We start from the raw sequence: 13,314 nt of genomic DNA on the forward strand, positions 1-13,314 counted from the left end.
AACTATTCATGATAAATCCGTCTTTACCTGAAGTGAATAGGGATGGCCTTTCAAAACTAAAGTTCGAATTTAAAGCCTAAACTCACTGTCTTTAAACTCGTCTCATTAGGCTTTTATCATCTTGTGACAAGATGCTGATTTACAGTTATGAGAAAAGTCGCCTCTAGATAAGCATGACTGAATCAAACAGGGAGTGAAAACATCTATATGTCATATTTACACAAGAATTTTTCTAATTATAGTGTGGGAGGAACTGAGAGTGAAGTGTAAATAGGAAGAAGGCCTAAAGTGTTATGCTGATGAATAATCCTGTGATGTACTGACTTTTAATAGTCAGTATTTCTCTTTTAACAGCATATAACTACATATTGTCTGAGGTCGATGTGTTGGGAGTAGCTGAAGGGAGGAATGGGTTCATCTGATATACATCTATTTATATATACGGTACTGAGCAAAACCTTTAGGCCAGAAGTAGATTGTTGTTTTAGCAAGAGAAGAATTACTTATTTTAATGCACGGACATATTTCTCACCGTAAGAAAATACAAGTGAAATATGGAACAGCACTAATAATAATAATATTAGAAAAAACAGACTGAATTATGAAATATTTATTGTGATCTTCCTTTGTATTGAACATGTCTTGAACACTTCTGTCCACATATTATAAGATTTACTAAACTAATCTGTAAAAAGACCATAAAGTCAACTGGCATTTTGAGCAGAGTCCGTTCATTGATAAATCATTCCTGTTTCTTGACTTTTTATTATACCTTAATTTATCATTATATTATTTATTGCAATACTGTTTGGGTGGCTACCTGTCCCACTTATCTCAATAAGATTTTCCTAATCCAAAAGAAATTTTTAAGAATGAGGAGCTTTTCTAAGAGACACGACTCATCAGCTTCTCTCTTCAAAAAACTCAAATTTCCCTCAGTTTTTGATTGAGTGTTTACCAGACCTGTGTCTTCATGTACAAATGTGTTTACTTAACTCATGACCTTCCTAAAGTTTTCCAGAACTTTTTTTTTATGTTGTCTTCTGTTATTCACAGTTAACCTACACGATACTCTAGCAAATGTTATCTTCCGTAACGTCGGACTTCTGTCAGCCAGTGTTCTCTAGAATATTGTGGACCACATCTTTGGAATAATCTATGTCCTGAACTTCAATCAACATCTTCATCATTATTTAAAAAGCATCTGAAAAGGACTCTAATTTATGAAAAATTGTAATGTTTTATATCTTTTTTTTTTTTTATTATTATTTTAATTTTTATTCTTTCTTTTTCGTGTGTTGTTTATTTTTAGGGAGGTATTTATATAAGCCTTTTTTGGCTTGGCTGATGTTATTTGCATGCTATTTGTTTCTTTTTTTTTTGTCATTTGTGATGTGCAAATAAATAAATAAAAAGAAATAAAATCTAGTCTCTCATACCAAGTTTCATTCAACACATGTCCAGTGTTTCTAATTGGTTTGGGCCACTTTTTACCACACAGTAAATACTGACTGTTTATATTTGTTATGAATTTGTAATGCTGTTGTTGGATTAAATAAAGAGAATTAAACACAAAACAATTACTGTCCAAAATAGAGATTAGACGCAGTAAAATTCTTAAAGCCCCAATGAACATGGGATAAATTGTGTTCCAACTCTAAAGTTTTCTTCATACAAATTCAACTGGTTAAATCATTTACACCCACTGAAACCCCTTATCGTCAATGCCTCCTTCAAGAAATACAGCTTCAAAGAGAAGATGGCAAATATCACTGAATTCTACTCTTACAAGGAGCTGTGCATTAAACTTGCATTAATAAAGAGACACAGAAATAGATATTATGCTTATTACAACCACAGAAAAACAGCATCGCTAAGGGTGGTCTAAGACATCTGCATAGTACTGTATATATATTTACACAGTTATTATTTTTTAACCCCATAGATTTATAACATAAAATGATAAGAGAAAAACTGAGGGATTAGATCAGCATCTGAGAGAAAACTGTAAAATTTGAGCAGACGGTAGATGTATTAGATGGCAATTATGAGTAACGTGTGAAGATGAGTGACATTACAATGACTAATGTGTATATTTTTACTTTTAGTACACATCAGTACTCCAATGCAAACTCAAAACAACACTGAAGGTTGTGGCCTTGTCTGTGCATTTTCATAAGGAGCCAAGGAAGAGTAGCTGGTGCCACGGTAACAAATAAAGAGGAGTAATTACCGTTTCCTTATTGTACTGCTTTTTAATGCACCTTAAACAGATTTCAACTAAAGAGTCAACTTTTAACAAATTACAAAGTAGAATGGATAATTCCCTGATAATTAAACACTGATCTAAACTGAATATAATGTATCAGGGCTGTCAAAATGAACACATTAATGTGGATTAATCCATCATTATGATTAATCTGATGAAAAATTTTAACGCAGTTAACCCGTCTGCAGCGCAGAATGACTCTGAACGCCTCTGCCAATGCATTAGGGGCAGTTTGTCCCAGTAGAGTTACTGTCATGCATGAACAAATGTACAGTTGATCTGGTAGTGACAGGCAGCAGAACCAGCTCATAAAGATGGAAGACACTAAACAGCACGTTGACCCTCTGGATTCAAATATGAGGACAAAAAACCCAAAACGGAACAGTAGTATCAAGTTGTTTTGTTTCAAGTTGTTTTGTTGAAACTGTTGAAGGTGTTTGATAAACACACTAAATGCATACATATTCCCTTCTTTCTTGAGTCTGTTTGCACATGCAAAATGAAACGTGATTAATATAGATTAAAAATGAATGATATTTAATCGTGATTAACCAAAATTAATCCACAGCAACCCTGTGATTGATCTGATTAAAAGTTTTAATCATTTGAGAGTACTAGTAAACATATATGTATAAACTGTCCTGACATAAAACAATGCTAAACAAAAAAACAACTTATTATTGTATGATACAGACAAATCACAAAGTAATGTGTTTTATACCAACTTAGTGTGTTATCATCATCATCATCATCATTACATACAATTGCTTCTCTTTTAGAAGATTTTAGAAATGAATAATCTCTGTTCAAGTAGAATTTTATTCGACAGGGAGGTATCTGCCTGTGCCCAGCAGTGATTTACACCCCGCTGAGTATGGAATCGGTAAATGCTGCAGCTCAGTGCCAAAGAATTTATGTCTGTTGGTTGTGTCTCCAGGGCACAGTCGAGACTCTTCATCTCTCAGTAACAGATGTGATGCTTCAGGGGGTAAAAGTTCTCGTCTCTTTAAGTAATTCAACACTGAAACTACCTGTATGATGTTCACTCGTTACAATTATGAGGGACAGGGACAGGAAGGTGTAAAAGTGCATGGATGAAAAACGGAATGATTTATAGATATTAGGATACTTACACAACCCAGTCCATGATGGAGGGATCCAATCTGAAGACAGAGGATAAAGGAGATGTTAAATACAGCTGGTGTGTTGGGATTTGTTATGCTGTTGCTTCCAGTTTTAGGAATTTTTTTTTTTTTTTGCCAAAATATTTGTATTTAAATTTTCATCATTTTCACAAACATACAACAAACAACAAACAGTGCATATATCAGATCCATGCAACCTGTTGACTGCAATCACAAACATTATGTTTACAAAAAAAAGAAAAAAAAATTATACAAAATACAGAAATCTGAGCATCCACCTTTAGAAGCCACAGTAGTAACTTTTTCAATTGTTTGCATTGTCTTCATGTAAATTTAGATTCTTAGCATACACAATGAAAGGATTCCAAACACGTTCAAATGACTCCTGTTTGCCCTTAAGAATATAGGAAATTTTTTCTAGTGGAAGGGTAGAAAGCATCTGCCGTATCCACTGACGAACAGTTGGTTTATGAGTTCTTTTCCAAAATAATGAAATGCAGTTTTTAGCAATAAGTAGACTGAAGTCTATAAAAATCCATTCATTGTTGTATATTTATGTTTTTCTGGATATATGCCAAACAGAAATAACTTTGGGTCTAACATGACTTGTTTAGAAATCATTTTTTCAATTATTTCCCTGATTTCCCGCCAGAACAATGCAATTTGTCGACAATACCACATACAGTGAACCAGTGCTGCTTTGCATTCTGAACACTTGGAGCATAGTTTTAGGAAAAGTTACTGGGACGCCAATGATCCTTTATACAGATTTGCTTTCGCCGACTGTACAATTTCATTAAAATAGTCATGAAGATCTGTGCACCTTCTGGGTTTTGTATGAAAGGTGCCATTTTTGTATGCCGCCAGACCTGAGAGAGTCTGCAATAATGTAGAAATGAAAAAAGAGCCTCCCCTAGAAACTAGCCTTAGTAGACGTGATTATGAGGATGAGGAATTCCAATGTGGCTTTTATGTTAAAGTGTTTTACCAAGTGTCCTCCTGGACTTCTAATCTGCAGCTAAATGGTGATGAGGGATCATTTTTCAATATGTTCAATTACTGCTGGTAGAGCAGAAGAGAAACTGAGTGAAACAAAGTCCTTTATGCAAGTCAAGCTTCTCCCCAAGGCTGCATAGGTTAATCACACATTTAACCTTCATGCATGAAAGAGACATCAATGCCTCCGGAATAATGAGGAAATGCCCCTCACTGCTTTTGATGTCCCGGGGCAGAATCAGAACCAGCTTTGATGAGTGTATTTGTACTTTGTTATTAGATATAATTGATAAGTAAATGAAAAGAACAATGCGGTTTATGTTTAGCGCAGTTGTCTATCAACTTGACCACTGGTTAGGGGATATGGAGTGCAAATTCGACAGCAGATGCCCATTCTTCATTACACTGCAGTGGAGGGTGACACCTCTCAAGGGTTCTCGGTTGTTAAAATCACCAGCGTGAAGGTCTAAGCCCAGGAGTGAGTCCACACACATAACAACACCCAAAGGTATAAAACACTTAAATCCTCCAGCTCATCCTATACTTGAAATCTATCAGTTTGACGTTGAAAGCAGTGAGAAAAAAAACTATATACACAGGATGAGGTCATGGGAGTACTAATCAGGTCTATCAGTCTAAACTAAACTACGTCTAAGTCTCTAAGGAGAAAAAGAGAGTCTACCTGTAGTGTTGTTTTTAACCCTCTTTATTTTTATTGGTTTGAAATCCTGGGGTTTTATATTTATACTTTTTATCTATATTTTTACCCTTACTGATTGAGTATATTTATCTTATTATCTATTTATGTATTTGATTGATTGATGTGTATTTGTGTGTTGCTCCCACTGTTGCACAACAATTGCCCCATTCAGGAAAAATAAAGGGATTGAATGATTAATAGTAAAAGTAGCTGTGAAATATTAGTTTAACTGAAACAGCACAAACTAAGCAGGTAAAATGAAATAAATATTCATAGTTTATGACAGGGGTGTCAAACTCATTTTAGTTCAGGGGCCACATTAAGCCAAATTTGATCTGTGATGGGCCGGACCAGTGAAATAATAACATAATAATATATAAAATATGTCAACTCTAAACTTTCCTCTATGTTTTCGAGCAAAAAAAGTAAAATTATGCAATGAAAAGGTTTACATTTACCAACTATCCTTTACAACAATGTGAGTAACATGAACAAACTGAAATTTCTTAAGAAAACTAAGTGTAATTTTAACAATATTCTGCCTCAGTTTATCATTTACACATGTACATTACAACGTACAGATCACAGTGGAGCTACAAATACACAAAACATTTAATAACAGGTGCAATATTGTTAAAATTACACTTCAGACATTTCAAAATGTTCATATTTGTTCAGGTTATTCGTATTTTTGTGAAATGTTAGTTTGTTTTAGTGTAAATACAGTAAAATGGCATGAAAATGTTTACATTTACGAAGGGAAAAATGTGGAGTTGTGAGTATTTATAGGTTATTATGATAGTATTTTACTGATGTGACCCATTGGAGATTAAATTGGTCTGTTTGTGGAACCTGAACTAAAATAATTAATATCTTCAATGTAATTTTTGCATTTCACAAATTCATCCCAGGGGCCAGACTGGACCCTTTGGTGGGCTGGATTTGGCCCCCGGGCCGCATGTTTGACACCTGTGGTTTATGACATTCAAGAAAAAATGCAATTTCCTTGGTACAGTCTAAGACCTTTATAAATACTGGATTTGTTAACAGTTTGATGCCACGTATGGTTTCATCCTTTCAGCCACTAGAAATAAAGGCTTTTCTCATGACGACTGAACATGAAAATATTAAAAGTCACACATAAAAAAAAGTGTGTTTACTCTCATAATAAAATAAAATAAATGAAACTGAACAGGAATCAAAAAAACAAACTTAAAGACAAATAAAAACCAAAACTAATGATATAGTTTGTGGTTAAACTGCACCTCAGACACCATTGACCTTTCCAGTGGTGTGAATGAGAAATAAGATGTCTAACAGGGTGGAAAAGACGATCAATACTCACCGGTTTCTTTCCTACAATGAGCTTCTCGACCTTCTGCACCTGGGAGACGTGATCTTCATTGGTCTTGAGTTCCCTCTTTCGGATTCTCTCATAAATGCCGACCAGAGTCTCCCTGGGTATGTCCTCGCCATCGTCCACTCCTGAGACACAGGACAGAGTTGAATTAATATCAAGTATTCACACATGCTTTTTCAGAACATGAGAAATAGATAATGGAAAATAGATTATATGACAGGTTTTAATACCTCGCAGATTCTTGATAAAGTCTTCCAGCTTCATCTTCCTCTCAGGTTTAACATTGGGGCTGTACATGTCAGTATTGAGGAGGATGATAGCGAAGGCTAGGATGAAGATAGTGTCGGGGTTCCTAAACTGCCTCACCACTGTGGGGTTGCAGATGCAGTAGCGCTGGCTAGAGACACAAAACAGGAGAATCATAACGGGTTTTTGACTTATGACCCAGCTCAGATTACAAAAACATGGGCACCGTGGGGAAATGTTTTCAGTATTGCTCAGAAAAGCAGAAGCATGGCTAGAACAGGTTCCTTTTCTGTTATTATCTTTACAAAACAGTCGAAAATCAATAAGGGTTCGTGTCACAAGCTTCGATGAAAATGAAGACGAAGCAGTGTTGTGTTGGTTTTTTTTTTTTCTCGCTTACACAATCATTTGGGATCAATTAGTGTTTAATGATCAGACTTTCTCCACTAACAAACAGACAGTATCGTGTTTACGCTTATCTTTACTAAATTATAATCCTCAGCCTGATAAGTCTTTGGTATATATCTTTAATAACTCATGTGTTCTCCTCATGCGTAAATGCCATCTGTCGGGGTGTGTAATCCTACCTGAAGGCTTCGATGAGACGCTCAACCTTCTGGGCCTCACCCTGGACACGGATGTGGTTCTGAAATTTCCTGAGGGCCTCATCCAGCTCCATGCCCTGGAAGTCCATTTCATCTACCACACAGCTGATGCACACACACACACACACACACACACACGGAATAAGAGGTGAGAAAAAAAATAAAAACACTCATTTTCACATTTTGATCCTTAACACTGGATCAATTTTAATTTCACAGCTTACAAGATGAAAAACCACACTTACTCCAAGACATCTCTGTTGAACTGTTTTTGTCTATTGCCGAGGAATTCTCCTATCATCTGCCGGCTCAGTCCCTTCCTTTGCAGCAGAAAGTGGGCCACGCCGACCGGTGTGTCGGGAATAAAGCCCCTCTCAGTCAGATACTGGATGCCCTTCTCTGGCTTCCTGAAAAATCCAACATGAACAGATGACTGGATTAAAATTACAGAACTCTACAGAATTACAGGCTCTTATTATATTATATGAATGTGATAGGAAACTGTCTTTATGCTGACTGTAAATCTCTCTGTTTGTTTTGACTGTGGTACCGAGCTGTTTTGTTGTGTTTTATTTTGGAAAATGAAAATTTAAGAAATATATTCTTTAAAAAAAAAAAAAAAAAAAACTACAGAAGAGAATCTGTTACTCCTAAGTCTGAAAAAATGACATCCTGACAACCTGCTGAAAAAGGCAGGATATAATCATGCATTTTAAAATTGTGCTGTATTGTAATTTTATCTCATAGTCTCCTGAGACCCAGGGAAGTAACAGCATATGTTTTCTTTTCAGACTGGCATTTTTTATTTTTATTATTTATTTTATTTATGGAATATCCTTTGAAGTGGAACGCATCATTATTATTATTATTATTATCATTATTATTATTATTATTATTATTATTATTATTATTTTATTTTTTCAAAATTTTTAAGTAAAGTTGTAAATCTTTTGTCCCCTACAGAGGAAAAAATGCATTGCTGGGTCTCAAGAGGATAGTAAGCTGACACAAAATAAACAAATAAATACAACTGAATAACAATCATAATTGTTGGTAAAAGCTGTATCTGCTATTACTAATGTATTTTGATCCTGTAGATATGTCTTTTACATATGTAAATTCTCACATCTTTGCAAATAACTTTATTTATGTGACATGGCTTCAATGAAAAGGTCAAAATATGAGGTTTATCTATCACACCAGCAGGGAAAATAATTACAGACAAAGCACATTTTTCCTTACATATGGATCCTATCTTTCAAAATACCTTTCTATGGATGTGGATGCACCCGGTCACAGTTTAAAGTACTACACTCTGCTAGTAAAAGGTTTCCTAAGAGGTGTCTCTAACACCATGATTTACCGGTCAAGGGCCTACTCCATCAGAGCCGAGTACCCACTTGTTAAAGAGATTCAGGCCGATGCGGTAGTGTCTCTTGCGGATCACATCGTTGCTGAAGATGGGCGAGTCCCAGCTGTTGCGCGTCTCCTTGTGGTAAGTCTGTTTGCTCAGCGTCTGCTCTCGTAGGCTGTCTCTGGACGAGGACTCGGAGCTGCAGTTGATGGTGTCGTTGGAGTTGGATGTGCTGTTGATGCTGTCGTTATCACCATCAGAGAAGTCAGACTCTGACTTACTCTGCCGGTTGGCTGAGCCGTTGATGGCTAAATGGCTTTCCAGTTGACGGTGGCGATGGCGTAGAGGTGCGTCATCGTCCCGGGACGGAGCTCTTGGCGGGGGTCCGTGTGAAATGTGTTTAGGGCTCGCCTGGGATGATGTTACAATGTGTCCGTGTGGCTCATACACGGGCGGCCGTTTGATAGACCGTTCAGAGCGGTCGCTGAGCTCCGCGGAGCTGTCGCTAGGAGGTTCGATGGTCAACAGAGGGAGATGGTCCATGCGAAGACGCTGCTCTTGACACTCCAGAGACGGAGTGCTGCGACAGCTTGTGTCTGTGTCACGACCCTCATCTTTGGGGTCAATAGGCCAGTACTCCTGAGAGGAGTTGACCGAACGCAGCCGTAAGTCCGATTCTGTGCTAGATTGCTGGTCCCCTGACCTCGACAGTGCAATAGAGGGTGACATGTCCTCCTCATCGATGAACAAAGTAACATCGCTGTATGACGCCATAGTTTCATCGTGCATGCGTCCAGGTGCCCTGCGGTGGGACTTGACCTGATAGGGCACTTCCCGCTCCACCTCAGGGCAGCCCATGGCCTCCGGGTCGGGACCCTCATCCCCTTGGAGGCTGCGACAGTTCAGTGCATCATCTATGGACTCTGCCAGAGATTTCACCTGCCTGGAAAAGGCGTCCTCCAGCTCTGTGATGGCGTCTGTCAGGTCGCCCTGCGGAGGTGGATGAGCTGCCATGTTGGCCTGTTGGTGGACCTCTATATCTCCACATTCAGACTGCACCATTGAAAGCGGGGTTCCGTCCTCCGTCATGGACACCTGCCTCCCCTCGAAATAGGAGCTGTGCACTTTCTCAGGGCCCTCGAAAGAGAGCTGCATCCTCATGTTGGATAGAACAATACGTCTGGACATACGGTTCTCTGACATAGAGCTCCTGAGTCGTTCAAAGTTCTTGTTCATCTGGTATTGACGGAAAGCTGTCTGGATGGTGCGGGCTGCATGGCGAGTTATAAATCGTCCACCATATTTACGCTCCAGCATTTCCACCTAGAAAGAAGAAAGCAAAAATGAAAAACATCCATAAAAAATAATTCATGGATCTAATTATATTGTTCATTACACAAGTTTAAAAAGTGAACACAAGACTTTTTCTGTCCTACAAGTCAGTTTTCCCAATACGAGTAGTGAGGGCTTCAGATTTCTACAATGTACTTGTCAAAGTTGTACAGCAGATCACAATTAGATCCAAAATATTTGCAAAGTCAGAAATCCTACGTCTAAGGACAGGGCTTAAACTCAGACGCATCTTCCTTATAAATTTATATTGAAGCTCAAAGGTTAAAGCAAACTTAAGGTTTCCTGCGGATGAAGATTTGGACAAAAACTACTCAATTTGAACTTTTTTTTTTACTGATGGAAATGATAACAGATGAAAGATGATGGAATGTATCCCTCCCAGTGGTGAGTGACTCTGAGCTGATGTAGTAATTACCTTTCCCTGCATTGTCTACATGGAGAATAACACACACACACACTGTTTGAGTACCTGTTTGTCCTGGAGGTCAGCAGAGAGCTCATAGCTTTCGGAGAGTGAGCGGGATCGTTTGATGGCCTCCTCTTCAGCCTGCTTACGGAGGATGGACTGTGAGTGCTGGAGTTTGGGCCGACGGGGTCTCTGTGGTCCAGGCTGGACCCCGTGGCTGTAAAGAGGGCTGTCAAATCGGTCGGGGCTGATGGCGGAGCCGTGAGTCACCGGGCCCTGGCCATAACTGGCTCCACCATCCAGGGAAGGGCCGCTCTCGTTAGGCCGTCCATCCCCTTCCACACTGCAACCAAAGAGACAAAGAAAGGGTTTAGATTTCAACTTCATATCAACAGTTGCATGATGGGAATTCAGAACGAGTCAGAATGTAGTTTCAAGGATTATCAGATGAATCATGGTTGTCTTTCTAATCCTCCTTATAAAAAGCATAAAGGCGCTCTACTTCATAGACTTATGGACTATCAGGTAAACTTAGACTAAGAACCTAGCACAAAAAGCTTCAAATCCTACAAAACCCTTTCAACCAAAGCTTTTTCTTGTGGTTGAGTCTCTATGTGGAGGGTAAAAGACAAGTATGACATTACATATATTAACAAAATCTGCAGAGAGTGTTGTAAGAAATGGATGAAAACATTACAAATTCTACTTATGCTTAAAGAACCACAATGACTAGAAATATGGCAGTTTCCTCGTATATGCTTGATTCAGAAAGTACAGATGCCACGTAAACACTTCCAGTTATTCATTGCACCAGCTCTTATACAAATAAAGCGAAAAAAAAAAAACAAGTTTACTCACTCACTCTTACATTCTGTCGTACTACTAGAGGACTTATTGCGAAAAGAACGTCTATTTTCTATAAATTGCCAACTCTTCCTCCAGATCTTGTCCACCATTCTTTCTTTTTGTCAAGTTAAGTCCAGAGTACATAGAATCCTCCAGGAAACTAATGTTTATGCCACCTTAAGCGCCAATCAGTGACCAAGGAGAGTTGCATCATGTTTGCTCGAGCGACGATTCGCTGTTTCAAAAGCTGTTACAAAGTCCACTTTAAGTAGAGTGACAGCAAATATAACTTCCACAGTCCACTGGAAATAGCTGAAACGTGTGTGTGCGTGTAGACGGTGCCTATATCCTCAGTACCAGGCATTACACTAAGTATCTCCTTTACGCTACAGTGCATTTGCTGTTCACTGGCTGCCTAATGCATCTGAACTGTGACTCGGCACACCCATACAGTGTACACAATCTACTTCCTTCATTAGACAATCCTGACATCAACATTCAGTAACAACAGCCAACATTGCCCAACGCTGAGTGAAAAAGTGGAACTGAGCATGGTCAAAAGTTCACGCAGCAGATGCAACTGTAAGATTTAATTGTGACTACATGGGTAAAGTTTTGCTCTTAACTGAATGCAGATTTACGACTTTGCAACTGCAGAGTATGTGCAGCGCACCACAAAATGTTTACACAAGATGTTCATTCAAGGTTCTCTGCCCTGTGATTACTAAAGGCTGTGTAAAAGGCATATTTGCTGGTTCAGTCATCTTCAACATGCATACTGCATACTTGTCATTTTGCAATTCTGGATCTAATTTTACTCGCTATGTTGTTTATTTATTTATTTTTTTTCTATCTGTCTAAAAGAGAAAGTGCAACATGGTGTATTATAAAATGTTTCTTAACCCGTAAAGACCCAAAAAGCCATTGGTAACCAAATCATCTACTAATCTAAAGTGTTTAATAACTTCTGATCCACTAATCCTATCAATCCATGTAAATAACTAGTGTAAAATACAGTTTGCCGTCTTTTCATGGTCATTAGATATGACCCATTTGGATGTTCAGAGGCTCCATAGTGAACGTGGAAACACCGTCATCTTCGACAACAGTGATTCACCAGTAAAACCCATGGAGTTGGATCAATGACAGTGGACGGAGACACTTGTTTTTATGTTCTGTTATTAATATATTTGGTGAAAAAGTCACTTCTTTCTCAGTTTTCTCTCTTTCTGATATAATAACCCTTAGCTTTAATGAACATCTAGATGATCTGTGAATTAAATATAGGAAAATACATGATTTACATTGAAAAAGGCAAAAAATACATATGATAATATTACAATAAATGGAGATAAATCCCTAAAAATAAGGTCAAATATAGAGAAAAAATTTGTTAGGAACTGCCACAAAAGTAGCCCTGGGTCTTTATGGGTTAATGTAGATTTATTGAAAGCTTCATGATTTAAGGGACTTATACAAGTGAGTCCTATCATTTTTGCAAGGGCCTCAATATACCAAAGAGTCATCTGGGAAATATAAGCAAATGAAGAAAACCTATTCTAAAAAAAAACCAAACCAAACCAAAACCCTGAAAGATGCTATAGTACAGCTTTCCACTACAACAAAACATCAGCCACAGCACTAGCATGGCTTCTTTTTTGCTACTTTGCAATGAAAATACCTCTCAAGAGGCACAAGTTTGTCATTTTCCTCTTTGTCTATACTCTTCGCTACTGTCAAATTATATTGATAAAGAGTTAAAGGTAAGAAAACCGAATAAAAGCTAATAAATATAAGTAAATAAAAGTACAAGCTAATGAATCTAATTTTTTGTTCCATGGAAACTACTGTGTGTCTCGGTACAGCTCCTCCTCCACCATGTTGAACTGTGAAGGCTTTTGTCATAAAAGTACCAGAGTTTTGCTTCCGTGTCTCAATCCTCCCTGGAGAATTACCATCTACCGCAGCAGCTGAATGTTTAGTCTAATCCTGAAATTGGGTGGTGTTTAGTGGTAACTAAAGAGAAATGATCCG

The 13,314-nt window shown here is 37.9% G+C and overlaps 1 protein-coding gene across 8 annotated transcripts in view; it reads right to left on the minus strand.

Annotated features, from left to right (window-relative positions):
• Positions 1-13,314, minus strand: part of LOC115422301 (IQ motif and SEC7 domain-containing protein 1-like) — a 134,976-nt gene that overhangs the window by 9,076 nt on the left and 112,586 nt on the right. For 7 of the 8 annotated variants that reach the window (XM_030138546.1, XM_030138545.1, XM_030138547.1 and 4 more), the window contains 7 exons: positions 10,498-10,777; positions 8,722-9,998; positions 7,567-7,728; positions 7,304-7,426; positions 6,701-6,867; positions 6,456-6,595; positions 3,403-3,432 (listed from right to left, as the gene is read on the minus strand). In XM_030138546.1, the coding sequence (XP_029994406.1) occupies positions 3,403-3,432; positions 6,456-6,595; positions 6,701-6,867; positions 7,304-7,426; positions 7,567-7,728; positions 8,722-9,998; positions 10,498-10,777 (2,179 nt within the window). Of the gene's footprint in view, positions 1-3,402; positions 3,433-6,455; positions 6,596-6,700; positions 6,868-7,303; positions 7,427-7,566; positions 7,729-8,721; positions 9,999-10,497; positions 10,778-11,292; positions 11,564-13,314 lie in introns of those variants that run through there. The other variant, XM_030138548.1, reaches the window with a different exon arrangement.

Source organism: Sphaeramia orbicularis, chromosome 7 (assembly GCF_902148855.1).
Source record: "Sphaeramia orbicularis chromosome 7, fSphaOr1.1, whole genome shotgun sequence".
NCBI classification, from domain to species: domain Eukaryota; kingdom Metazoa; phylum Chordata; class Actinopteri; order Kurtiformes; family Apogonidae; genus Sphaeramia; species Sphaeramia orbicularis.